A 27,039-nucleotide genomic window follows, 5' to 3' on the forward strand; every position below is an offset into this window, starting at 1 on the left:
TGATGTCCTTCGAATCCACCCTTTTGCTGAGGTGCGGTCCTCTGGAGTCCACAGTCCAATCTGTGGTCCATAGGCTCTGGGTTACTGCAATTGGCAAACCCCACAGAGCAGCCATGTCTTCCGCTCACACTCACCGCCTCCTTTCCTTTGCTGGCCTGGGGGGTTCCTTTGCTCTGAAGCTCAGCCTTGCCCTTCAGCACTTTGCCTTGATGTGTGCAGTATACAGCACTTTCTCCCTGTTTCCACTGGGCAATGGGCTCCTTGAGGCCTGGACCCTGTTGGGCTCACATGTGAACTCCAGTGCCCAGCATCTGACCTGGCTCAGTCATCATCCAATGTTGGGTTAATGGCTTTTTGAATGGCCAGACCCCCAAGGACCTGATATTTTTTTTGTGGCTTCTAACACCCTCTCTGCAGTCTCTGCCCAGGGCTAGGCCAGGTTCCAGGCCTAACAACAGCCCTGACCTGAATGAGCCCTGTTCCTTCCTTCTACTCAGTCCTCTGTGTGCCTCACTGCTGGGGAAATTCGGCCCCAAGCCAGTTCTGAGGGTAGCCAGGCCTGGCTTGTCATCTCTCTGGACCTGCGGTCCCCTCTTCTGTCCACCCCACCCTCCTCTCCCACACCTCTCTCCAGGCAGTTGGCAGCCATCCCAGGAGCCCCTGATGCTGACCAGGCAGGCCCCTCACAGCAGTCAGTGGAGGGATGGAGGGAGGGTGGCTTGGCACTTTCAGTGGACAGTGAGGGTGGAGGGGCGGGGGACAAGGGTCATTAGTCAGCAGGAAGTCACCCTCTCTGAAAGGGCCCTGTCCCTCTAAATGAGCCTGCCCTGTGGGACTCCAGGAGCGTGCCACCTTGTGTGGGCCTGGCCAGGGTCAGGAAGATCCTGAGGCAGAGGCGGCTGTCGGGAAGAGAAAGGGCCCATCTCAGGACCCCTCTAGGCCCTGGTACATCCGGGATCTTGGGATGCGTGGAGGGAGAATTAAAGGGTGGGGCTAGCGAGGCAGGACACACTGCCCCCCATTCAAGCCCAGCGGGAGACAGAGAAGCAGGCCCTGCAGTGAACTCTGTGGATCTCCTGTCTCGCTGCCCTGGTGACCAACCCTCACTACAGAGGTAGGGCTACAGCACCCAGCACTGTGGGAAAATGCCGTGCTGCCCCAGGGAGGCCCCCAGCACCCCAGGAGATGCAGGCAGGAGGCTGCAGCTGAGCGCTGTGTTTCTTCCCAGGGAAGCAGCTGTCATCCCTTGCTAGCCGGCTGGGCTTCTTACAGGAGGAGAGGACCTTTGTAAAACGAAAATCCCGAGGTAGCCTTTGCCTTCCCTTCCAAAACAGCCCCAGGCAGGTGGGCGCAGGCCTCCCAAGGTGGGGGGACTCCGTGGAGGGGCAGAGGCTGGGTTCTGCCCAACCCTCACATGCTGAACGAGGGCCTTGGGGAGAGGACAGCCGGGTGCACCTGCTGAACGCAGGAGGCTTGCTGGGCACTGTGGATGCTCCGCCCCAGCTCCTGCATGACCTCGGCACATTCAATTTCACCGGCTGGCACAGGGGTGGGGCAGGTTGGGGCAGGGCATGCAGAGAGGGGCAGCAAGGCAGGCTGCCTGGAGGAGCTGGCCCTGGCAGCAGGTGAGAGTGGGCTGGGCAGAAGGCAGGAGGGCAAAATGGCTGGCTTCAGCCCTTGGGGCCTGGAGCGGCTGTGGGGGTCCATGGAGGCAGAGAGTGTAAAGGGGCTCCCAGGTCCCTGCAGGGGTCAAGGCCAAACGAAGCTCACTATCACTGAAGGCCTCAAGCCTGAGCCACCTGGGGAGGACTTGGGCAGCCAGGCTGGACAACCCATGGGGGTGGAAGATAGGGTGGAGGGCCACACCCCAACCACCCACCCCAAGCCTATGCCCTGGTTACCCTGGCCTTGCCCTACTGGCTTCAGCCCATGCTCCACCCACCCTCACCTTGCCCCGCCCACCCCAGTCTATGCCCAGCCCCAAGCCACACCCACCAGACCTTGCCCCGCCCACACCCACTCCAATCCTGCCCCACCCTCTCTGTGGCTCCCCGTGCTCAGGCTGCTCCTTGTCCGCAGGGATCCCAGAGACCCAAGAGGTGAGCGAGGTCTGCACCACCCCTGGCTGCGTGATGGCAGGTAAGCCTGGCCCCCTTGCCGTCCACAGCCTGCCCAAGGGCTGGGGGCTTCCGGCTGACACTGACACAGGCCCCGCCCAAGGCCCAGGGAGCAACTCCAAGAAAGGGCCCTTAGAGCTGGGTGGGCCAGACTCACTGTGGAGTGGGGGGAGCTGGTGTTCTGCTGGCATCTGGCACCCGCTGGGCCCCCAGTCCCCAGCCTCCAGCAGCCAGGCCGTGCAGCAACAGCCATCCCGCCCCAAGAACCCAGCGGCTTTTGTCCACATTTATAGAAAGAAAGGTTCAATGAATAGCCCCACTTTCTTACCTCAAATTTTCAACCAGGAATTTGTCTTAAAATTGGGAGTCAGGTACCACTATTTGCAGATGACAAAAACTGTTAACATGCTGTGAAAGCACCAATAGTGGAGAAGCTCTGGACTGTAACTCTTCTGCCCGTGTTGGGGGCTGGGGGGCCTGTGGTTGCGCCTTCTGTGAGGTCCCCAGTCCCAGAGGTGGAGTGGCCAAGACCAACTCAGACAGAATTTGAGGGGGCCGGGCACGGTGGTTCTCACCTGTAATCCCAGCACTTAGGGAGGTGGGCGGATCACAAGGTCAGGAGATCGAGACCATCCTGGCTGACACAGTGAAACACTGTCTTTACTAAAAATACAAAAAAATTAGCAGGGCGTAGTGGCAGGCACCTGTAGTCCCAGCTACTCGGGAGGCTGAGGCAGGAGAATGGCGTGAACCCAGGAGGTGGAGCTTGCAGTGAGCCGAGATCGTGCCACTGCACTCCAGCCTGGGCGACAGAGCAAGACTCCATCTCAAAAAAAAAAGAATTTGAGGGACGGTCTTGGGTCAGGGGTGCAGCCCAGCTACTCCAGTTGAAAGCTTTCAGTGGAAAGCCTGGGGCTCCCCTGTCCACTGCACATTCGGAGTTGCTGGGGCAAAGCCAGCCCCTCTGGGAGAATATAAACCCCCAAGGTGGTGAGAGTTGCCCCTCCCTCTGGGGACCAAACACTCTGACGTGTAAGGGGGCAGGGGGCAGAGTCGGAACAGAAAGGCCCTGGTCGACAGCCAGGACCTGGGCCCAGCTCACAGGGCAGGTCCACCAGCTGAGCACCTCCTGTGAGCCGGCACCGTCTCAGCCATCGCCTCGGCCTGCAAGTCAGAGTGCTGGTGTTCCCAGATTCACAGACAAGGAAATGAGTTTCAGAGGGTTGGGGCTCAAGGTCGTAATAAGTGAAAACCCAGCCAACTCATGCCTGAATTCCCAGCAACTCTGGAGGCCGAGGTGGGCCACCTGAGCCCAGGAGTTCCAGACCAGCCTGGGCAACACAGAGAGACCCTGTCTCTACAAATAAATGTGTTTTGAAAAGCATTCAGGCGAGGTGGCACACATCTGTGATCCCAGCTACTCGGGAGGCTGAGGTGGGAGGATCGTTTAAGCCCAGAAGTTCAAGGCTGCAGTGAGCTGTGATCACGCCACTGCACTCCAGCCTGGGCCACAGAGTGAGACCCTGTCTCCAAAAATAAATAAGTGAAAACCCTAGCACTGAATCCAGGTTGGGGGATTCCCTCTCTGCAGCTCAGAGAGGGTGGTTAACTCTCCCAGGGCACACAGCTGCAACTGGATGGACAGCAGCCCCTTACCGAGGGACCAGGCTGCCTCTTGGACCGGAAGGCAGGCTTCTGGACTGTCCACAACTCTCTCTGTCTCCCCTCTCCCTGCTCCACGCCATGGGGATGAGCAGCCGCCAGGATCCTCCAGAACATGGACCCGACCACGGAACCATGTAACGACTTCTACCAGTTTGCGTGCGGAGGCTGGCTGCGGCGTCACGTGATCCCCGAGACCAACTCAAGATACAGCATCTTTGACGTCCTCCGCGATGAGCTGGAGGTCATCCTCAAAGGTGGCAGAGCATGGCCAGGGGCGCAGCGGGGTGACACCGAACAGGACGGCACTGGGCCAGGAGTTGGTCCTGGCTGTGTCTCGCCCCTGTTTCTGCTTCCTTCTTGGTCCGGTGGGCACGGAGGAGAGGGAATAAAGACCCAGCAGCTGGAGGGCCGCCTCTTGCCGAGCGCTGCAGGGGGTGTGGGGACCTGTGACCTGGCCCCCACAGCCTCGTCAGGCCTCTGTCCAACCTTTTCCTGTGCCCACAGCGGTGCTGGAGAATTCGACTGCCAAGGACCGGCCGGCTGTGGAGAAGGCCAGGACGCTGTACCGCTCCTGCATGAATCAGAGTGAGTGGGGGCCGCCAGGAAGGGGCCGAGGCGGGGGACGGGGGCGGGCTGCCCCTGCCAGAGCCTAGCACAGCCCCAGGACTCCATGGCTGCCCCTAGGGCAGGAGTGGGTGCCTTCGGGACTCATGCCAGAGGGTCTGTGTGCTGTGTCCTGCTCCCAGTCACGGGGTCCAGGCTCACAGTAATGCCAGCTGCCCTGCGGCCTCACTCACACCCCAACCCCAGCACAGACCACACGTTCCAGGCTGCAGGAAGACTGTGTGTGTGTGTGTTATATGTATATGAGTATGTGTATATACATTGTATACATGTGTATTATACATTGTATACATGTATTGTATACATGTGTATTATACATTGTATACATGAGTATGTGTATACACATGTGTATTATACATGCATATTATACATTTATGTGCGATATGTGTGTTGTGTGTATATGTATGCATGCACATTGTGTGTGTTTATGTGTGTGTGTGTATGTGTATATATGTATATGTGCACATGCATGTATCTGTGTATATGTGTATATGTGATTTGTGCATGTGTACATGTGGGTACATGTGTTGTGTACGTATGTATGTATATTGTTATGTATATGTGTATATGTATGCATGCAGTGTGTACATATGTGTGTGCATTATGTGTGCACGTGTGCTATGTGCACATCACATGTGTATTGTGTATAGTGTATAAGTGTATTATGTGCATATGCATGTATGTGTATATGTATATATTCTACGGGTGTGTTGTGTGTGCATATGTGTATGTTGTGTGTGCATGTATGTGTGTGTTATGTGTGTGTGTATTGTATACATACGTGCTGTGTGTACATGTGTATATGTGTGTATGTATATGTATATATGTGTATGTGTGCATATGTGTATGTGTATATGTGTTGTGTGTGTATTGTATATGTATGTCATATGTGTTGTGCATGTGGATGTATGTGGATGTGTGTATATGTGTATGTGTGTATATGTGTATGTGTGTATATGTGTTATGTGTGTTTTGTATGTATATGTCATATGTGCATGTGTGTGCATGTAGATGTATGTGGATGTGGATGTGTATATGTGTATGTGTGTATATGTGTATGTGTGTATATGTGTTACGTGTGTTTTCTATGTATGTGTCATATGTGCATGTGTGTGCATGTAGATGTATGTGGATGTGGATGTGTATATGTGTATGTGTGTATATGTGTTGTGTGTATATTGTATACATGTGTCATGTGTGTGGATGTGGATGTATGTGGATGTATGCGGATGCATGTGGATGTATGTGGATGTATGTGTGTGGTGTGGGGCAGATTATCCATGTTTCAGTTCCCATTAAAGGAATTCACGTGCTTGGAGCACCCCGGTCCAGCACCGTTTAACTCCTCCACTTGGGGGTCTGCAGGCCCAGCCTGTGGTTGTGGCTGTGTAGAGACAGCTCCTCCACTGAGCGCCAGGGTTCAGGGCTGGCTGTTCTCCCCAGGGGGTCTCGTGGAGCCTCCGCCTGACAGTGGAACTCGCTGGGACCCTGGCTTTAGGGGGCGTCTCCATGAGACCCCTGCTTGGGTGCACTGGGCTTGTCTCCTCCCCACGGAAACTGAAGCCCGGGCCCCCAGTCTGGGCAATACCCGCAGCTGCAGACAACTTCCTGTGTCCTCACCTTTACTTAATTTTTGGCCTGAGAGGCTGAATATACAAAGGGCAGGGGCCAGACCGTGTGGAAAACCGGAACGCGACTCTGGACCTGCAGCCCAGCCCGGAACCCATCCCTTCATCCTCAGTGGGAAGCCCAGGAGGTCAGACGGCACCCCCACGGCATCCAGCCCCAAACAGCCGGGGCCTGCCTCGTCCCGGGCAGCCTCCCCTGGAATGTCTGTCCCTGCTTCCAGCGTAGGACCCAAGCCAAGCCTGGAGGAGTCCAGCCTCTAGTGAGCCCACCACAGCGTCCCCAGGCCAGCGGCCCCCACTCGGCCCACCTGGGCCTCCCCTCTTCCACTAGGAAGCCCTGTCGCTCCTTGCAGGCCTTTGACCTGACGGTGCGCCTGCCATGCTGTGCCAGCCCCGAAGCCTTCGCTTTGCCCTCTGGGTGGTCTTCACTGATTCCCACAGTGACTCTCTCCGTGTCCCCACCTTTACTTAATCTTCCACTGCAGGGCTCCTGAGCTGCTGGTCGGGGCCCCACCATGCTGAGCTGAGACACAGGACACACACAGGCCCCAGGGCTCCCCTACCTCCCCCACGCCCCCTCCCAGCCCACCCGGCACCCACCGCCGCTGCCTGAGTCGTCGCCGAGGCTTGGCCTGCGCCCAGAGCCTCCACTCCTCTCCCAGGCTCCTCGCTTGCTGGCCGGCTCCCAGGTCCCAGGGGCTCCCTCCCACCATCCTCTTTGTCCCTCGGGGCTCGTGCGCTTTTCTCAGCCCCCAGGTCTCCTTTCACGCCCGTATCCAGCCTCAGCCTCCGCCTCCAGCGCTGCAGAGCTGCCAGGATGCTGCTCTGTGAGGGGAGGGTGCAGGTGTAAAGGCCCAGGCTGGGAGGCCGCCTCTCGCCGAGCACTGCAGGGGGTGTGGGGACCTGTGACACCGGCCAACAGTGCCCCCACAGCTCTGTGTCGTGGCACGTGAGCCACAGGGAGGCTGGGAGAGTGACCACTGCCTCCCTCCTCAGGCGTGATAGAGAAGCGAGGCTCTCAGCCCCTGCTGGACATCTTGGAGGTGGTGGGAGGCTGGCCGGTGGCCATGGACAAGTGGAACGAGACTGTAGGTAAGGCCGGGCCTGGTGGCAGCCTCACAGACAAACGGAACAGGACCAGGGCCAGGACTCCTTCGGCCGGAGACTTTCCAGGAGGGGACCCCACCCCCACCCCCAGCTGCCTGCTCTCAGGAGCCCCAAGAGGCCCAACCCAGCCAGGGCAACCTCGGGGTCCTGGGAGGTGGTTTAGGCTCCATGCTGGGGAGTTGGTGCCTCATAGCCAGTCCCATTCAGCCCTGCAGAGGGACGCCCCTCCTCAGCCCCTAGGAGCACTTGACGCTCAGGCCCCAGCCAGGCCCCGGCCAGGCCCCGGCCCCAGGGTTCCCCACTCTAAGCATGCGCTTCATTCCCCTGGGGGCAGGAGTGACCCCCACGTGGCTGGCAGCCCTGACGACCTCCTGCTGCGTCCAACCCCCTCCCGTCACCTGGGGGCCCGCCTGTGGCTCCTGGGCTGTTAGGGAAAGTGTCTCCCGTATTCCCCAGTCCCTAAGGCGCACGGGTGAGCTCCTCACCCTATGGCCCCCTAGTTCCTAGCTCCGGAGGCCAGATTCACTGACAAGGGGCCGGGCTGGGACCCCAGGGCCCGCCAGTCTCCAGAGCAGGGCGCTGCCTCCCCAGGACTCAAGTGGGAGCTGGAGCGGCAGCTGGCACTGATGAACTCACAGTTCAACAGGCGCGTCCTCATCGACCTCTTCATCTGGAACGATGACCAGAACTCCAGCCGGCACATCATCTACGTACGAGCTGCGCCGGTGGGCAGGGGTAGGCAGGGTCCCCGAGCCTGGCTGGGGGCTCTCGCAGCACAGCAGGAGGACAGGCCAGGCGGTCAGGGAGTTCCAGGGTCTCCTGGGGCCTGGGCTCCTGGCTCCTGTCCACGTCCATGGGCCCGGGGATGAGCTGCTGCTGCTGGAGTTTCTGTCAGGCCTCCTGGCCGAGCTGGTGGCCACAGCAGAATCCGGCTCTGGTCAGAGGAGCAGGGCTCCTGAACAGCACAGCTGGAACCAGGGCAGGAGGCCTGACCTCAGGGAGCCACTGCTGGCCACGGGCTGGAGGCCAAAGAGAAACACACGAAACAAATACACGCCCCACTCTGGGGGAGCCGCGGGTGCTGCGAGGCCCAGGGCAGCCTGAACTGTTGCCCCCCACCCCCGCCACCCTCTCCAGTCCAGCCCAGCACCCCACCATCACTCAGGGCAGGGCCTGGGCTCCCGGGTCCAGCACGAGCTCTGCCACCAGCTCCTGGGCAGAACATGTGTCCACGGGGCACAGTCCTGGGGGGAGGAGGCTGCTGCCTGCCTCAGCCAGGCTGTGGGGACTCCGGGCCCCTTGCCCAGGGTCACACCTTCTGTGTTTCCAGATAGACCAGCCCACCTTGGGCATGCCCTCCCGAGAGTACTACTTCAACGGTGGCAGCAACCGGAAGGTGGGTGGGTCCTCACCACAATGCCAGACGACCCCAAGACACCGCCTCGCCCCCTACCCCGTGGCCTGGCCCTCCTGTAGCCCACCTGGCTTTCCTTCCCCAAAGCTGGTGTTATGAGCACCTGTGGAGGTTGAGCCTGGCACTGAGGGCGGGGGTGCAGACGCAACCCATTGCTTGCCACCATCCTGGGGGGACGTTGCCTCAACACCCGGGCCAGGCCCGGGGACAAACTCAGCTCAGCAGCAGCCCCGTGGGGCAGAACTGCCCTCCCTGTCCCGTCATACAGAGCCAGGCTCCCCCGCACCGGATTGCTGGGAGGGCCCCTGGAGATCGGAGCGCAGGCAGCCAGGCCCCGCGCCTGCTCCACCTCCCCCGTCCCGTCATACAGAGCCAGGCTCCCCCGCACCGGATTGCTGGGAGGGCCCCTGGAGATCTGAGCGCAGGCAGCCAGGCCCCGCGCCTGCTCCACCTCAAGGGGCTGTCAACAGAGGAGAGCGATGAGGACCCCCACTGTGGACGAGGGGACCTTGAGGCCGGCAGACCCAGGGCTAGCCCGGGGTGCAGGGAAGGGTGGGGAAGGACAGGGAGCAGGTGAGGAGGGCACAGGCATCCAGGCACCAGGGCAGAGGTGAATAGGCATGAGGCATGAATGCCCCAGAGGGCCAGACACAATCCCGGGGGCCTCCTGGTGAAGGTGGGCTATGAGCTAGACTTTGAAGGATGACCAAACCCAGAGGAAGGGCCATGTGGCCAAAGGTGGGCAGTGGTGCTGAGAGAACCAGGCCAGAGCAGGAGGGACTGGAGCATCTCAAAAGCGCCATGTATGGCCATGTGTTCAGACCGGGCAGCTGTGGGCTGAGCCTGCCCAGGGCATTGGCCTGCACTGGGGAAGCCCTGCCCAGCGTGAAGAAGGCAGCTCCCTGAGGAGCAAGCTTCCTCAGGATCCAACTCCTGACCCTCAGGCCAGGGAGCACCTGGGTAGGGAGGCCCCAATTAGCCCTGGCACCCACAGCCCCAGCAGGGCCAAATTAGCCCTGGCACCCCCAACACCAGCACCCACCACCCCAGCACCCACAGCCCTGGCACCCACCCTGTGCCAACTCTTATAGGCAGCCACACAGTTTAAGCCCTGAGCAGTCCCGCAGAGTAGATCCCCTGTCCAGAGGCTCGGGCACAGGTCATGCATCTGAGATGCTCCCACTCGGCACTCTGCGTGCCCGAGAGCCTGCTGGTCAAGGTGGGTGGACGCACGTCAGGGGCTGCCCCGTGTCCTACGCCCACCCCACCCCCACAGAGAGCTCTCTGGGGGTCATGGTGGCCAAGGTCATCCAGCCCCACCCGGCGTCCTTTGGCCCAGGTGCGGGAAGCCTACCTGCAGTTCATGGTGTCAGTGGCTACGATGCTGCGGGAGGACGTAAACCTGCCCAGGGACAGCCACCTGGTGCAGGAGGACATGGCACAGGTACTGGAGCTGGAGACGCAGCTGGCCAAGGTAAGGAGGCCGGGGTGGGCAGGAGCGGGCAGGGAGTGGGCTGGGAGCCCCAGATGGCGTGGCTGGCCAAGGTGAGGGGGTCCGGGGTGGGCCAGTAGCAGGCAGGGAGTGAGCTGGGAGCTCGAGGGAGCTTCCTGGCCACCCACCTGAGTGACCGCTCTCCCCGGCACAGGCCACGGTCCCCCAGGAGGAGAGGCACGACGTCATCGCCCTGTACCACCGGATGGGCCTGGAGGAGCTGCAAAGTCAGTTTGACCTGAAGGTGAGGCCACACCACACAGGAAGCCGGCACTGGCCGGGCGGAGACTCGTGGGGGACATGGAAGTGACCCTCTGAGAGGGCACCCTGCCTCGCATTTAAGCTCAGAAACATTCCCTATCCCCGAGCAGGGAGACCCTGTATCTGATCACTCAAACCTGCTGCAGAGCAGCACCAGCCCGATTTCTAATGTCACTGGGACAGCAGTGCCAACTGTGGCGTCCTGGAACTGAGTCACCCATCGGTACGGTGCTGTGATGGCCCCGGTCTTCTGAGCAGGAAACGGAGGCCTCAGGGGGCTGCTGATGTGTGGGGTGTGCAGGGCCCCACCCAGGGCTCTCAGACCCCAAGTCTGGCTCAGAACCTTAGCAGGGTGCTGCCTCCCAGTCCTGCCTGCCCTGAGGGTAGCAGCTCCCCCTGGCCACACCTTCAGGTGCTCCCCTCCCCAGTGCCCAGGCCAGGCACTGCCCTGTGCATTGAGGTGGGGGCTAGAGAGGAGCAGCCCAGCCTGGGAAGGGACAAGTTCCCCACTCCTTCCACCGACTCTCACCCTGCTGGAGCAGCCGGCCTTCTCAAGGGCCTCCTCCCCAAGGAGGCGCAGGTGTGCAGCTTTGGCAAAGGGCGCCCAAGTCAGCGAGGGAGGGCAAGGGCAGAAGGGGGTCCAAAGCCCCTGCCCCCTCAACCAGGGGATGTCCCTGAGTGTCTGGAGCCACAGCTCTTGCCAAGGGCAAGATAGAGAGACTCTGGGGAGACCCTCGCCCCAGGGCACCTAGTGCCCTGGAAGGCTGGTGGTCTCTAGATCAGTGCTGGTCTCCAGGGCTGGCCTGCAGGGACACACCTTCCCCAACACCCCGCCGCCCCTCACGCCCAGAACACCTGCAGTGGGGCCAGGCTCTATTCTGGCCCTGGGCTTTATCCCCTTCCCAAACAAAGCCTGTCTCGATCGAGGTTCCAGTGCGGGAGAGGGACAGGAAAGCAGAGTGACCTCTAAACCGTATCAGAAAGACAGAAACGGAGCGTGGAAGCGGCCCGCTGAGAGGGCACCTTGCCTCACGTTTATCCCCGAGCAGGGAGACCCTGTATTTGATCACCCAAACTTGGTGAGGATGAGCTCAGCCAGGACAGCAGACAGGAGGTAAAGCCTTGCAGAGAACCAAGGGCCATGGCTGTCTGGGGCCAGCGTGTCTCCACAGCAATTCCCAAGGGTCTGGGGCAGGGACTCCCGGCTAGTGAGTGCCAGGCCTAGAGAGAGATGGAGTAGGAAGTAAAGCAGGGCACACCGTGTCTGACCTTGGGGGCCACTTTAAAGTCTCAGACTCTGCCCAGGAAGGGTGGGGGTATGACAGGACGTGACCTAGTTCACAAGTAAGAGTGAGTGAAGGGGACAGGGCAGGTGGCAGAGAAGCCAATCAGAGGCTGCCACACAGCCCGGGTAAGAGATGGCAGCTCTGTCAAGTGGGCTGCCCGTGGTGGATTGATTTCGGAGGTGGAGCCAACAGGGTTTGCAAACGGACTAAATATGGAGAGAACTCAGATGGCCTGAGGTTGCTGTGGAGCCATCACAATGGCAGGTTCAGGGGAGCGTCCAGGAGCCCAGGGTTTGGGGACATTTAGTTTACAATGCGTTTATGATGTTCAGAATTGCCCCAAAGTGAACACGTCCACACAACCACCTCTCAGATCCTCAGATCAAGACTTACATGACCACCGACATCTCAGAAGCCCCCACATGCCCCTGCCTAGCCCCTGTGCACGCCTCCTTCCCTGGAGAAGATGATCCTGACTTCTCCCTGGAGGGAGGCCGGTCCCTGACGTGGCCTCTCGATTGCTGAGTGGCCTCTGACTCTAAGAACATGCGACAACTCGGGTCCCACTGTGCTGTCTCTGGGCCTTTTCTGAGTGACGCTGTCGTGCCCATGCCTGTGTGTGCCTGTGGCAGGCAAGTGGGTGGGACTGGAATTGCTGGGTCGAAGCACACGCATCTGTTCAACAGTAACAGGCACCGTCTTTCCCCAGAGTCATCCAGGGATGTGCGCTCCCCAACAGCGGCTGGTGCCACATGCTCGCCCATGCTGGGTGGTGTCCGTCCTCACCTTAGCCGTTTGTGCACCTGTGTAGTGGGGTTTCATCTGGGTTCAACGTGACTTTCCCCAAGGGCAGATAAGGTTAAACGCCATCTCCTGACAACTGGCCAATGCCGTTCCCTTTTGTGGAACATCTGTTCAAGTCTTGCCCGTTTGTTCTATCGGGCGATCTTTCTCTTATTGCTTCTTGGAGTTACCTATTTTAGATGTGACTCCTTGGTCAGCTTATGTGTACAAATGTTCTCCCCACTGGGCAGCTTTGCTTTTTTACTCTCATAAGAGTTTCTTTGTTTTGAAGGAGGCTATTAAATGGTCCAATTTATTGACTTAGCAAACGTGTGCAGATCTCTTCTTCATGGTTAGTATTCTTTGTGTTCTGCTAAAGAACTCTTTGCCTACCCTCAAGGTTGCTTAGGTCTACAATCTACTTTGAGTTGACTTTTTTAACGAGCAGTGAGATGTAGGAATTGTTTCTTTCTTATGGATTTCCAGTCAATCAGCACCATTTATTAAAAAGAGCCCCCTGTGAGTCCCTGGTCTTGGTGCTTTCTGTGTTATAAATCAGGTGTCCCTGTGTGTCTTTGTGTGGGCCCATATGTGTATTTCTGGACTCTCTTCTGCCCCACTGGTCTCTTTATCTACCCAAGTGATAACCCCTACCCCCTCACTCCTTCAGCTTTATAATGTCTTGGTAGTCAGTAGAGTACGTATGTCAACTTTGTTCTTCAAGAGTGTCTTGATAATTCTCAGTCCTTTGCATATTCATATAAAACTTAAAATCAGCCTGTCATTTGCATACACACACACACACACACACAAAGAGAAAACCCTGCTAGAAATTTGATAGGGATCCCTTTGAATCTCTGTATCAATTTGGGGAAGACTTTGCAATGCTGAGTCTTCCAATCCATGAACATGGTATATGCTTCCGTTTATGCTTCAGTTTTTCTTAATAACTTTTAAAACTTTCAATGTCAAGTTCTTATACATATTTTATTAGATATATTCCAGGTGTTTGGTTTTCTACTATAAATAGAATCATTTTGAAGTTATCTTATTTGTTGCTGACATATGGAAATACTGACTTTGTAAATATGCAGTCTTAATGCACTTATTAATTCTGGTTATTTATTTGTAGAATAAACAAAATCGTATCATTTGTGAAAAACAACAGGGGGCTTGGGTTTTTTGTTTTTGTTTTTGTTTGAGACAGGGTCTCACTCTGTCACACAGACTGGAGTGGAGTGGCACAATCATGGCTCACTGCAGCCGTGACCTCCTGGGCTCAAGCCTCCTGAGTAGCTGGGACCACAGGAATTCACCACCACCATGCCTTGGCTGATTTTTTGTTTTCTTTTTTGTTTTTCAGAAACAGGGTTTCACTATGTTGGCCAGGCTGGTCTTGAACTCCTACACTCAAGCAGTCCTCCCACCCTGGCCTCCCAAAGTGCTGGGATTACAGGCATGTGCCACCACACCTGGTCCAGTTTTATTTATTCTCTTTCAGTTCTTACTGGCTTTATTTCATGTTTGCTCTTACTGAACTGGCCAGGATTTTTAGCGTAATGCTGATGTCATGATAGTAGACATTAGAAGAAAAGCACATACATTCTTACCATTAAATTTTATGTTTGGCTGGGCACAGTGGCTCACACCTGTAATCCCAGCACTTTGGGAGGCCGAGGCAGGTGGATCACCTGAGGTCAGGAGCTCAAGACCAGCCCAGCCAACATGGTGAAACCCTGTTTCTACTAAAAATAAAAAAACTAGCTAGGTGTGGTAGCACATGCCTATAATCTCAGCTACTAGGAAGGCTGAGGCAGGAGAATTGCTTGAACCCAGGGGTCGGAGTTTACAGTGACCTGAGATCACGCTGCTGCACTGCAGCCTGGGCAACAAAGCGAGACTCTGTCTCAAAAATAAATTTTAAAAAAAGTTATGTTTGCTGTGGAGTTTTGTTGCTGCTGCTTCATACATTTCTTTTATCGGATTGTAGAACTTTCCTTCTATTTTTCTTTTTTTCTTTCTTTCTTTTTTTTTATTTTTTTTATTTGAGACAGAGTCTTGCTCTGTCACGCAGGCTGGAGTGCAGTGAAGCAATCTCAGCTCACTGTAACCTCTGCCTCCCAGGTTCAAGCAATTCTTCTGCCTCAGTCTCCCAAGTAGCTAGGACTACAGGCGTGTGCCACCATGCCCAGCTAATTTCTGTATTTTTAGTAGACACAGGGTTTCGCCATGTTGGTCAGACAGATCTTGAACTCCTGGCCTCAGGTGATCCACCCACCTCAGTCTTCCAAAGTGTTGGGATTACAGGCGTGAGCCACTGTGGCTGGCCCCTTCTATTTTTATTTGCCAAGCGTTTTTATTATGAATAGATAGCAGATTTTATCAAATGCCTTTTCTGCACCTGTTGAAATGATCATGTGACTTTCCTCCTTTATTCAGTTATCGTAGTGGATTAAAATTATTTGATTTTCAAATGTTATGCCGAACTCGTATTCCTTGAATAAATCTAATTCAGCTGTGAGGTATTATGGCATTTTGTATGAGTATGGCTAGGTTCTATTTGCTAATATTTTGCTTAGAACTTTTGTATCTATGACATAAATGAGACTGGTTTATTATTTGCTCTGCTTATAATATCCTATTTCGGTATTAAGGTTATTCTTGGCCTCATAAATCAAGTTGAAAAGCATTTTCTCATCTCTGGAAAGTTTTAGTACGATTGGCAGTTTTCCTTATATGTCAGATAGAATCCACTGGTGAAGCCAGATGGGTCTGGAAATTTCTTTTTGAAAATTTTTTAAATGAAAGGATTCCATTTATTTAACCTAGAAGACTATTCATATTTTCTATTTCTTTTTTTGTCGTTTTTGCTAAGTTGTGTTTTTCTAGGAACTTGCCTATTATACTTAGGCTTTCACATATATCTGCATGATCACTTGGGTTTTTACAGCTGTAGGCTCTGTGATAATGTCACGCACCCTTTCCTGATTCTGATTACCTGCACGTTCTCTCTCATTCCTTGAACATTCTTCAATGGGGGCTGGGTTTCTTAGGTTCGCAGGAACTGTTTCTCCCTCTCTCTCTCCCTCTTTTCTCCCCACTTCCTCTATCCACAGGGATTTAACTGGACTCTGTTCATACAAACTGTGCTATCCTCTGTCAAAATCAAGCTGCTACCAGATGAGGAAGTGGTGGTCTACGGCATCCCCTACCTGCAGAACCTTGAAAACATCATCGACACCTACTCAGCCAGGTGAGGCCCAGGGAGGGTCTCCAAAAGCCTCAGCATCTTTGCCCCTGCTCTCCCATCCTCCCCAACACAGCTTCTGCTCCCAGGAGGGGACCCTATGAAGCATCTGCCCTGAGGGGTGTGGGACATGACGGGTTAAGCTTTAGTGACCAGTGGAGCTTTACATTAAAGATGTGTCACATCCCAAGCACCTGGGGCAGATGGGCTGGATCTTGGAGGAGGTTTTCTCCAGCACCCGTAACTCTCTGTTTGGGGTGGAACGTGCTGGCCAAGGGCCCTAGGCCATATCTCCTCCCTTGCAAAGACCTCTCACCTGTTCTCCCCCTCACCCTCTACCTTCTGCCCCCAGGACCATACAGAACTACCTGGTCTGGCGTCTGGTGCTGGACCGCATTGGCAGCCTAAGCCAGAGATTCAAGGACACACGAGTGAACTACCGCAAGGTGAGCCCCTGCCCCACCCGGAGCCTGGCCCAGCACTCATTCATTCAGGCCACGATGCTGAGCATAAGCTGTGGGCAGGTACCGAGGTCCACACCAGGGTCACAGCCATGGACGAGGCAGGGCGAGGCGCCTACGCTGGTCAACCATGAGCGGTCAACAAGGCAGAACGCAGCTCTGCCAAAACCACAGAGCATGATGTGGTGCGGAGGCAGGGAGGGACGAGGGCAGGGAGCGTTGCTCCGGGGAGGTGACATTTGAGACCTTAAAGGCCTGAAGAGAAGGCAGGGTGATTTCCCGAGAGAAGAAACAGTCAGTGCCAGTGCAGAGGCCAGAGGCAGGAGCAGGCAGGGACCAGGGGGCCAGACCCGGGGTCAGCAGGGGACAGGAAGGAGAAGAGGGCAGGGAGGGAGGTGAGGTGACTGCGGCTGTGGGCCACAGCAGCCAGTTTGGGTTGTACTCCCTGTCTGAAAACCGCCAGGGTGCTAAGAGCAGAGGCTCGGTCAGATTTCCTGCTCTGTAGTCACTGTGGCTGCTCCCGGCTGGGGTGAGGGTGGAGACAGGGAACCGCAGGGAGGCCCTAGGGGGATTCTGACTGTTCTGGAGACAGTGAGCTGAGTAGGGGGCAGTGTCAGCATGGAGGCCAATGTGGTCACCCAGGTGAGGTGACGGGTTTGGCCAGGGTGGTGGCAGACAGACAGACGCGGGGGAGGTATTGGCCACAGCAGCTGAGGGATTGGGTACAGGGGCTAAGGGCAGAGGGGAGTCGGGACTCTCAAGACCTTTGCTGGAGTAATGAGAGGGACAGAGGCCCCCACTGCAATGGGGAGACTGAGGCAGAGGCAAACTGGGGGCAAGTCAAGCCTCCTGGTGCCATGGGGGCTCAGAGACATCTGTGAGCCAAGCGTCAGTGGGGCACTGAGTCTAGGAGCTTCTGGGGAGGCAGAAAGGGCTGCCTCCCTTTCCTAGGGGGCAGGAGGTCCTGCAGCCCAGAAGGTGTGGCAGGACGCTGGGCAGAGCGCTCCCTGGGCTTGCCTGAGTCTGGGGTCCATAGTCTCGTGCCCCTGTGTTCCTGGGGACAGATGAGCAGGTGTTCTCACAGCTGCTTCAACGATGGGGAGACCAGGGCCCTGGGAGCTGGTGGCTGAGAGGCACGTGGTCCCAGGCCTTGCTCTGGGTTCAGCGCCATCCCAGTGCCTTGGGACTGGGGCTGGAGTCCTGGAGAGCAGAGTCCAGCCAGACAGCCAGGACAGGGACTGGGGGGGAACCCCCCAGCTCCCCAGGGTAAAGGCCCAGCTCTCAGTCGGGGGAGGTCCCCCAATCACAAGGGCATGCCCATCCTCCCTCTGCCACTGCAGCACCCAGAGGCAAGGCTGAGACCATCCCATGCCCCTTGCTGGCCCCGGGGCACCCTGAGTCTGAGGATAGGTGGGTCTGCTCACCCCGTAAGCCCAGGGCCCCATGCCAGGCTTGGTGAGGCTGACGTGGGGGCCGGTGGGATGAACGGGTGGCCCCGCCAGGCACTGTTCGGCACGATGGTGGAGGAGGTACGCTGGCGTGAGTGTGTGGGCTACGTCAACAGCAATATGGAGAACGCCGTGGGCTCCCTCTACGTCAGGGAGGCGTTCCCTGGAGACAGCAAGAGCATGGTGGGCACCCCTCATCCGTGGCCCACCTGGGGCCAGCCTTCTGCAGGGACGCTGAGCCTCCCTACCCTGGGACTCCCACCCTGCCCAGGCCTAGAGGCCCCTGGGAGAGCCACACCTGCCCCAGCGCACCAGACAGAGGGAGGCCAAGGGAAGCTGTGCCGGCCCCCATGCCCCTGACCCCAGCCGACCATTGAGCCCCACTCCTGGGCCCTGCAGGTTCAGCTGGGAAAGGCACAGGTGGTACAAGTTGCCCCAGGCCCATGAGGACCCACAGCCCAGCAGGGAGGACCCTGAAGTTGGGTGGTCATCTCGTCCCCCCAGCAGCCCCACACCTCACCCGAGAGGCCCACAGCTGGGCAGCCCAGGGCCTTGCCCCGGCAAGGCTCAGACCAGACCTCCCCAAAGCCCTTGAAGGTTGGTCATCTGCCCTCCAGATAAGTCTGGGACACAAAGGCCATGCCTGCTTCCCAGGTCAGAGAACTCATTCACAAGGTGCGGGCAGTGTTTGTGGAGACGCTGGACGAGCTGGGCTGGATGGACGAGGAGTCCAAGAAGAAGGCGCAGGAGAAGGTACATGGCTCGCAGAGGCCGGGGCAGCCCCGACTGGATCTGGGCACGGGCAGCACTGCCCCGACAAAGCCGCCTGACAGCCCCCATGGGGAGAAGGCAGCCCCGGGAGGCACAGACAGGACCACTCATCCACTGTGGAGCTGAGGAAAAGCAGGCAGGGGTGGGAAGCTAGGCCTGGGACATCCACAGTGCCCTCCAGGAGCCAGCGGGGGTAGCAGTGGCCTCGGGAGTGAGGGTCAGACCCACCAGAAGCCCCTCTGGACCCAAGTGACAGACGGCAGCCAAGTGACCCCTCCAGGGCCCCTGCCCCCACCCAGGCCCCTGGCGGGCTGTTGGGCTGTAGGTCAGGTGGGCAGAGTCAGACCCCTGATGGGCTTTTGGGTTCTAGGTCAGGTAGGCGGAGCCTTCAATGCTCTGTCCCCATTAAACCTCCCCAGAGACTGCAAGGTGAGAGCCAAGTCCCGGAGCCCCCCAGTCCCTCACCCACAGGACAGGGATAGCACAGCCAGGATGCCCTGGGCCGACCCCTCCCACAGTGGGGCACTCACTGACCGGCCCCAGGGCTGACCCCATACGCAGTGGGGCACCCACTGACCAGTCCCTCCTCCCCACTCAGGCCATGAGCATCCGGGAGCAGATCGGCCACCCTGACTACATCCTGGAGGAGACGGACAGGCGCCTGGACGAGGAGTACTCCAATGTACGCCCCTCACCCCAGCCTTAAACCGCCCCCTACACCGTGGACATGGGCCCTGATTTCCTGGGGGGGTCCTCTGTGCCAAGCCCTGCGCCCTCCTCCTGGATACTAACATAGCTATCCTCACCAAGCCCTAGGGTGGTGGCTCCAGCACTACCCTCAGTGTACAGATGGGGAAACTGAAGCATGGAGGGATGAGGGACTTGCTCAGAGTCACATAAATGCTCACAGCCAGGGCTGCCCCACCCACCTGCACCCACAGCCGATTGTCCACGTGCAGACGCCTGGCGAGGCTTGAAGTCCTTCCCCAACCACCCGAGACCTCTCCCCTTGCCCCTCTGAGGGCCCAGCCCGAGCATCTGGCAGTGACTGCACCTCTCCCATAGCTGAACTTCTCAGAGGACCTGTACTTTGAGAACAGTCTGCAGAACCTCAAGGTGGGCGCCCAGCGGAGCCTCAGGAAGCTTCGGGAAAAGGTGGACCCAAATCTGTGAGTGGCATCGCTGGCACAGCATGGGGGGCCCTGGAGTGGCCAGTAAGGCATACAGGGCTACCTGCCAGGCGGGGAGATGATGCATGGCTGAGGTCCAGTGCCAGCTCAAGGGGGCAGTCACTGGGCCCATCTTCACCCTCTGCTTTCTGGGGCCCAAGTCGCCTCCTCCTCAGGGACCCCAGGAAGGAACCAGATCTTGGGATAGGCCTCGGCCCCTCCTCTGGTGTGGCCGGGTTGGGCTGTGGTCCACCGAGGCAGAGAGAGCCCAGAGGGAGGGTCCCCGGAGAGATGGCTCCCAGAGACCGGCTTGTCTATCACAGCTGGATCATCGGGGCGGCGGTGGTCAATGCGTTCTACTCCCCAAACAGAAACCAGATTGGTAAGTTCCTCCCCCTCCCCGCCCGCCCAAGCCTTTTGGTGCCAGAGTTGAAGGGGCAGCTTGCAGCCCCCTGCCCATCCCTTTCTCCTGGGGGCACCCCAGCCTGTTCTCAGAACGCTTTCCTACATCACCCCTTGCTGCCCCCATGGGGAACATCCGCTCCCCTGCCCATCAGGGGCTCAGGGAAGGACTTGGCAGGCGGCATGGAGCCTTTCCTGCGGACAGAACAGGATGGTGGGAGGAGGCCGGATTGAGGTCCTGGGTCTGCCAGGCATGAGCCCGCCCAGCCTCTGAACCTCCCTGTCCTCATCTGTAAATTGAGGGGGTCCTGACCTCTGCCTGCCTGTCTGTGGGATCAAGTATGAGAACTCCTGGCGGTGCCATCCCTAAGCCTGGCACACAGGAGATGCATCTGCTCACAGTTTATTCTTTGTCCCACCCTTGGGGACAGTGTTCCCTGCTGGGATCCTCCAGCCCCCCTTCTTCAGCAAGGAGCAGCCCCAAGCCTTGAACTTCGGAGGCATTGGGATGGTGATCGGGCACGAGATCACGCATGGCTTTGACGACAATGGTGAGGGGCCGCCCCTCCAACCACACACGCCCTCCCCTCTCCGCAGAGAAGCAGCCGGGAAGGGGCCTGGGGGAGCTCCATTCAACCCCTTCGTGGTTTCAGTGGGGACACCGAGGCCAGGTCCTCAGGGAGCTGTGGGGGCCAAGCAGGCCTTGAATGCCAGGCTGGGGCCCTGTCTGGGGGCACTGACTCCCAGCATGGCGGAGGGGACCCAGGGACTCCAGCCCATGACCCTGACTCCACCTGGCACTGGGCACTCCCCTCCCACGGCCTGTGACATGGGGATGACAACACCGCCCAGCACAGCAGTGAAGCCCAGATCCCAGCCTGGGGAGCCTCTCCAGGCGGCCGGCATCCTCCACCAGGGGAGTGTGCCACCCCCGCCATGGCCATGCTGACCTCTGCCCCTTGGTAGGGACTGCCCTGCCTGGGACAGGGGCCCCGGCTGGTTTTCCCCTGTGGCTCGGCCATCGGAACATTCCATGGGCAGCCCTGTGTCCCCGGGGACCACGTGCTCCCCTCACCTGGGATTTACAGTTTGGGCATCACAAGAGGAGCCCTTAAACCATGATGCCTCTGAGACCACAGGACCCAGGCACTAGGCCCTAGCCTCAGGGGGTGGCATGGGAGACCACTGAAGCCCTCCCTCTCTGGGGGCTGTGTAGCCCCAGGCAGCTGCTGCTCTTTGGAGCCTGTGCCTGCTCAGACCATGGGCTCTCCGTACTGGGGCTGGCTGCAGGAGGGGCCAGGCACAGTGGTTGCCGTGGGGCTGAGCACAGTGCAGCCAGGAGCATGTGGGCAGCCCTCCTCTGCCCCTGCCCAGGCCGGAACTTCGACAAGAACGGCAACATGATGGATTGGTGGAGTAACTTCTCCACCCAGCACTTCCGGGAGCAGTCACAGTGCATGATCTACCAGTACAGCAACTACTCCTGGGACCTGGCGGACGAACAGAACGTGAGCACTGCCACCAGCACCGAGGCTGCAGGGGGACCGGATCCCCAGCCCCGGCCCTGAGGGAGAGGGGAGTCCGGGCAGGGGCTGCCCCAGTCCTGTCTCCTGTGCGCAGGTGAACGGATTCAACACCCTTGGGGAAAACATTGCCGACAACGGAGGGGTGCGACAAGCCTACAAGGTGGGGCCTGGCAGGGCAAGGTGGGGTCTGGCAGGGGAGGGGGTGTTAGCATGGCAGGGGAGGGGGTGTTAGCATGGCAGGGGAGGGGGCATCAGGGGCTCATTCAGGATGAGCACCATACAGTGGGCTGCCTGGCCAGGGATCCCCCCTAGAGCCCAGTTCAGGGGTCTCTGAGTGACCGAAGTGGTGAGCACTCATCCATGGAGTGTGCGAGGGGCCCTTGCCTCGCACCTCCAGGGGTAGGTCCTGGAGCCAGATCTCTGCTCTGCCCTGAGATCTGAGGGTTCTGGAGTCCAGGCTGGCAGGCCTGAGCCCAGCTCCCATCCGGTGCCTGCAGGCCTACCTCAAGTGGATGGCAGAAGGTGGCAAGGACCAGCAGCTGCCCGGCCTGGATCTCACCCATGAGCAACTCTTCTTCATCAGCTATGCCCAGGTGGCAGCCACAGTCCTGTTCCCACCATCCCCATGCTTCCCCACTCATCTCTGGAGGGCCCGCCCTGGGTTGCCTCCAGGGACCAGAACCCAGCGTGCAAAGCCCCTTGGGGGAAAAGCAAGAGGGGCAGGGGGTGGGAGCTGGAGAGGATCCCAATGCTGATGGGAGGAGGGGGGCACCTGCTGGCTCCCCTCACCCCACCCTAGAAGGGGCAGCCTGGGGATAGTGGAGATCCTCCTCCACCCCTCCTGGCCACCCCATCTCCATCGCCTGTAGCCACACCCCCCCACACGCCCACAGGTGTGGTGTGGGTCCTACCGGCCCGAGTTCGCCATCCAATCTATCAAGACAGACGTCCACAGTCCCCTGAAGTACAGGCAAGTGCTCCCATACCCACAACCCCTTTGCCACCCACAACCCCCTCACCCTCACCCCCACCCCAGTGGCCTGTAAGAGTTAAAGAAGAAAGCACAAAAAGCGGCTCAGCAAAGACAGGTTTATTTTGAGAATCAACCTGAGAGGGGCTTCTGGCCAATTTCAGTCAAGAACATTCTCTTACCGACTAAGGGTATTTAAGGGTTAAGGAAGGGGGAGCCTACCACAGGCTGGGAATGTTTCTGTGTGAAGGAAAGTTTTATTGCAGAATTGGAATATCTCTGGTTGGAAGGGAGGTTATTCTCGGGATTGGCATGTTTCTGGTTAGATGGGGGTTTATCTCACAGTTGAAATGTTTCTGGTCATACTGACATGAGCCATTAGGCTGATGTTTTGGGCTGGTTTTTAATCACGGGGAACTTAAAATGACCGTGTTTGTCCAAGATGGCAATGCTCCTGCTGTCACACCCACCCACCCACAGGGTACTGGGGTCACTGCAGAACCTGGCCGCCTTTGCAGACACGTTCCACTGTGCCCAGGGCACCCCCATGCACCCCAAGGAGCGATGCCGTGTGTGGTAGCCAAGGCCCCGCCACGCTGCGCGGCCCACGCCCACCAGCTGCTCCGAGGCATCTGTGCGGAGAAGGTGCAGCCAGCGGCGACCCAGCATGTGCCCCGGCCCAGCCGACCATGCCAAGCCTGCCTGCCAGGCCTCCGCACCTGGCCTAGGGTGCAGCCACCTGCCCGACACCCAGGGATGAGCAGTGTCCAGTGCAGTACCTGGCCCAGAGTCCCCTCTACGGACACCCGCGGGGCTCAGCGCCCCCGTCACAGCCCTATAGAGACGATCAACTGTGTCCTGCCCACCCTCCAAGGTGCATTGTCTTCCAATATCTACAGCTTCAGACTTGAGCTAAGTAAATGCTTCAAAGAAATCAGAGGCCTTGCTTGTCTGGGAGGGACCAGGGTGGGCAGACAGGTGGCAGTGGCCTTGGGCACAACAGCTGCCCGGGGATGGGGGGAGAATGACAGCTGGGAGCTGATGGGGAGGGAGCCAGTTCCAGTCAAGTCTCCTAGGGTCCAATGCCAGGGCCAGCAGTGACCAGGATGCCCCCAAGTGCCCACCCCAGGGACCACACATTCAGATGCGGGGAGCCCCGCTGGGGCGTCGGGGGACCCAGAGAGCTGCAGCTGGGAACCTGACATTTAGCTTTGTGTAACTGAAAACCAGAGGAGGGGCTGAACCAAAGGGACGCGGTGGGTCACCTGCTATGCATTTGTAAATGGCCACTGAGAGGGTGGGGTTGGGGCGGGAGGGGAGCCAGGAGACCCGCAGGAGCCCACAGCGGCCCCAGGTTTGGACCAGGGAGTGCAGGGAGGGCTGCTGTTGTCACCGGCCTGCACGGGAAGGGAGGGCCTGAGCAGGCAGTCTGACCTGGGAGGTAAGGGGTTCTGCTCTGGGCCTGTTAGGATCCCCAAGGGAAGGTGGCCAGGAAGCTGGACATACCTAACTGGACTAAGACCCTCCCAGGCCGGCCGCCCCACAGGCCATCCCCAGCAGGTACAAACAATGATTCTGACATCAGTAAAGGGCCTTGGGGCAGGCTGGCCCATCACCTGAGAGTCTCCAGGGTCTACCCACCCCACCAGGTGGAATCAAGCCCAACTCTGCCCTGAAAACCCAACTCTCCTGTGTGGCTCCCACCAGACACGGCACTGACCCGGACCCCGCTGCAGCTGACCCCACACTCCTCTCCTGACGTGGGTTCGGGTCTGTCGCCTTTGAAGGGACTGACAGGGCAGTGAGGTTACCATCCCCAGTGCCCCACAGGCCAAAGGCCCAAGGTCTCCAGAGACACTTGCAAAGCAGGAAGATGACACCTGGGACTCACAGCTACCCTGCCCGCCCCGAGGGCCTCAACAGTGAGCGAGGCGGGAGCTATGGAGGATGCAGGGCTCGGCGCTTGTGAAGCAGTGCGTGGCCAGGAACTGCAGTGTTTTCTTGTTTTGTTTTGTTTTGTTTTGTTTTTTTGAGACGGAGTCTCGCTCTGTCGCCCAGGTTGGAGTGCAGTGGCCGGATCTCAGTTCACTGCAAGCTCCACCTCCCGGGTTCACGCCATTCTCCTGCCTCAGCCTCCCCAGTAGCTGGGACTACAGGCGCCCGCCACCTCGCCCAGCTAGTTTTTTGTATTTTTTTTAGTAGAGACGAGGTTTCACCATGTTAGCCAGGATGGTCTCAATCTCCTGACCTCAAGATCCGCCCATCTCGGCCTCCCAAAGTGCTGGGATTACAGGCTTGAGCCACCGCGCCCGGCCAGGAACTGCAGTTTTAACCGCTCGTTGCTGCCGGCGGATCAGGAGAGGTTCGGCATCCCGGCCCAGCAACTGCACAATGGTTCTTCCACGTGGACTTCCATCTCACCCAGGGCAGCAGCCGCTGTCCACATCCTCAGAGGCCAGGGCCTTCGCCTCCCTCACACCTCCCTGTCACACTGTGGGGACAGCAGGGGCCCATGGGGCCGCTGGACACTGGACCAGGCAAATGCCTGAGAGGGTCCCCTCAAACAATCCTCAGCCCTCCCGAGGCTGAGAGGACAGGCCTCTCTCTCTGCCCACCATGTGTCGCCCCCACCTCTGAGGACAGCCTCGCGGTACCTGTCCATCCAGCCATGCTGCCCTTCGGCCCCTCTCAGCCTGCCCTCCTCTGCAAGTGGGGTCACAGGGGCATCCACATCCCAGGACACAATTGGCATGACACCCAAGGTGCTGTGACTCAGCTCCCAGCGAGGTCCAGTGCTCCTCCCAGGGGACCTGGGGGCAGGGCGTGGGTTGGCAGGCAGTGCCCCCAAGGCCTAGCTCACCTGAGGCGGGTTGCTGGCACAGACCTCCGCAGAGATGCCCAGGACCTGCAGGATGTGCTCCTGGGGGACATAATCGCCTGGGGACTTCTGAACGAAATGCAGCAGCACTTTGTCACCACCTGTAGCAGCGGGCAGGCAGTCAGGGCGCCCCGAAGGCTGCCTGCACCTCAAAGCCACGTACCAGGAGGAGAGAAGGCGGGGCAGACCTGGCCGGCCATATCCCCCACTCAGCTACCCAGATGAGTGAGCTGTTCTGCCACAGACCAGCTCAGCCCAGCAGACATGCAGAACCAGGCCACATTGCGGTGGAGGGGCTGTGATGAGATTGACAAGCCAGAGAGAGGGCCTGGGCTAGGCCACCAAGTTCAGCAAGGTCCTCCCTGAGGCAGTGGCCGGGGCCCCTCCCTCAACCCACCTTTGCTGACCACCAGCAGCCCTCCGCTCTGCAGCAGGTCCCCAGACAGGTTCCCCTGGATGCCAACAGCCTTGGCCTATCAGGAGTGGGCAAAGCCTGGGTCAATCCTAGAGGAAAGGCCCCTGGGAGCTCCCACCACTCCCCGGCCTGTACAGCCTTGACCCACACAAACCTTGGCAGCCACATCACGCACAGGCTTCCCCAGAGCCGCCGGGAGGATGCTCAGGCTGTTGTACCTGCGAAGACACCAGGTCGCTTGGCCAGACTCCAGAGAAGCCTGGGTCCAGAGCCTGCTCCAGTGTCCACAGACCAGTTCCTAGGTCAGGCCCCACCCCACCCCACCACTCACCTCACCAGGGCTCAGAGATGGCCCAGGCAGCTAGATCAGCAGCCAGCCTAGCCCACCGGCAGGTTGGACACCGAGCCCAGTGGCTGCTGGCCAAGGGCCCACAGAGGGTGCAGGGAGCATGGATGGAGCAGGCTGGGTGTGCTCAGGGATCTGGCTCAGCTGGCAACTGCCAAGCGAAGGAGGCAGTCTGTGGCACAAACACCAGAAAGCTAGGATGGCCCCTGATGGGGCACGAGGCTCCAACCTCCGAGGTGGTCTGGACACCGAGAGTAAGCCCTAGACAAGGTGGCTCGTTACAGTCGCCCAGCACCCAAGAGAAGGCCTGGCAGAAGGGCTGGTCGACAGTGCCACCAGAGCTGCCTTGTCAGCAGAGAAAGGAGGTGGCAGGGAGTGGTGGGCACCCCTGGGCCCTCCGCCCCATGTGACCTGAGGGTGCCCGTCCCCACTCACCGCTTGAAGCCCAGCTCCTTATAAAGCTGCTTGCTCTCATCCAGGTAGAGCTCTGGAAAGCGGAAGCCACAGATGTGTGCCCCAGGCCTGGAACCAGCCCCCAACCCACTCACCACCAAGAATCACCCTCCTCCTTCCGACCCTCTGTTCTTCTGCCCACCTCCGTGCTCAGCCCACCCACCTAGGGCCGGGAGAGGTAAAACAGGGCTGAGTGACCCCCTCCCCTCAGAAGAGGGGCTGAGTCCCAGAGGTGACAGGTGGAACCGGCGAGGCAGAGCTCGCCCAGACTCTGCTGCTAGGCTCAGGTCTGTGCAGGGCATCACCCAGCCACCAGCTGCGGGGCGGGGAGGCAGGGAGAGATGAGGGACGCTGACCTGTGGACATATCAAGGCCACTCCAGGAGACAGAAGAGCCAGGGCTGGGCAAGAAAGGGCCCTGAACGCCCTGAGTTTAGGGAAGGGTGTCTGTGCCCCCGCGTCGGGGAACAGGACGCACCTCCCGCGAAGTAGCCGCCGTCCAGGAACTCCTGCAGACCCAGGGCCTCGGGCCCCACGCCCACCAGACGCACACCGTGCTGGTCCAGGAGCCCCGCGA

At 58.8% G+C, this 27,039-nt stretch overlaps 2 protein-coding genes across 2 annotated transcripts; one reads left to right on the forward strand and one right to left on the reverse strand.

Moving 5' to 3' along the window:
* The first annotated feature begins 2 nt into the window (after positions 1 to 2).
* Positions 3 to 23,305, forward strand: MMEL1 (membrane metallo-endopeptidase-like 1). The gene is made up of 24 exons (XM_011987242.1): positions 3 to 31; positions 635 to 738; positions 1,229 to 1,306; positions 2,080 to 2,139; positions 3,875 to 4,036; positions 4,287 to 4,367; positions 7,031 to 7,126; positions 7,733 to 7,851; positions 8,472 to 8,537; positions 9,895 to 10,029; positions 10,202 to 10,291; positions 15,494 to 15,630; positions 15,977 to 16,070; positions 17,588 to 17,716; positions 18,188 to 18,286; positions 18,903 to 18,986; positions 19,370 to 19,473; positions 19,797 to 19,855; positions 20,307 to 20,426; positions 21,250 to 21,383; positions 21,496 to 21,561; positions 21,899 to 21,994; positions 22,295 to 22,371; positions 22,852 to 23,305. Exons 1-24 carry the CDS (start codon positions 3 to 5, stop codon positions 22,949 to 22,951), a joined length of 2,319 nt encoding a protein of 772 aa, XP_011842632.1. The 3' UTR covers positions 22,952 to 23,305.
* Positions 22,474 to 27,034, reverse strand: FAM213B (family with sequence similarity 213, member B; the record flags this gene model as incomplete). The annotated part of the gene is made up of 7 exons (XM_011987243.1): positions 22,474 to 24,359; positions 24,686 to 24,862; positions 25,232 to 25,350; positions 25,647 to 25,722; positions 25,819 to 25,882; positions 26,446 to 26,497; positions 26,941 to 27,034. Coding segments are annotated over 6 exons (423 nt in total), but the record flags the coding sequence as incomplete, so codon positions are not given.
* Positions 27,035 to 27,039: the final 5 nt, after the last annotated feature.

The sequence above is a fragment of the Mandrillus leucophaeus genome, unplaced genomic scaffold (genome assembly GCF_000951045.1).
Source record: "Mandrillus leucophaeus isolate KB7577 unplaced genomic scaffold, Mleu.le_1.0 Scaffold305, whole genome shotgun sequence".
In the NCBI taxonomy this organism is placed as follows: domain Eukaryota; kingdom Metazoa; phylum Chordata; class Mammalia; order Primates; family Cercopithecidae; genus Mandrillus; species Mandrillus leucophaeus.

Bases quoted from the DNA above. Each gene is read 5' to 3' on its own strand.
- MMEL1 (XM_011987242.1), top strand. From the start codon at position 3: ATGTCCTTCGAATCCACCCTTTTGCTGAG. The intron at 7,852-8,471 runs GTACGAGCTGCG...CTGTGTTTCCAG, and splicing joins CCAGCCGGCACATCATCTAC to ATAGACCAGCCCACCTTGGG. The intron at 21,562-21,898 runs GTGGGGCCTGGC...CGGTGCCTGCAG, and splicing joins GGGTGCGACAAGCCTACAAG to GCCTACCTCAAGTGGATGGC.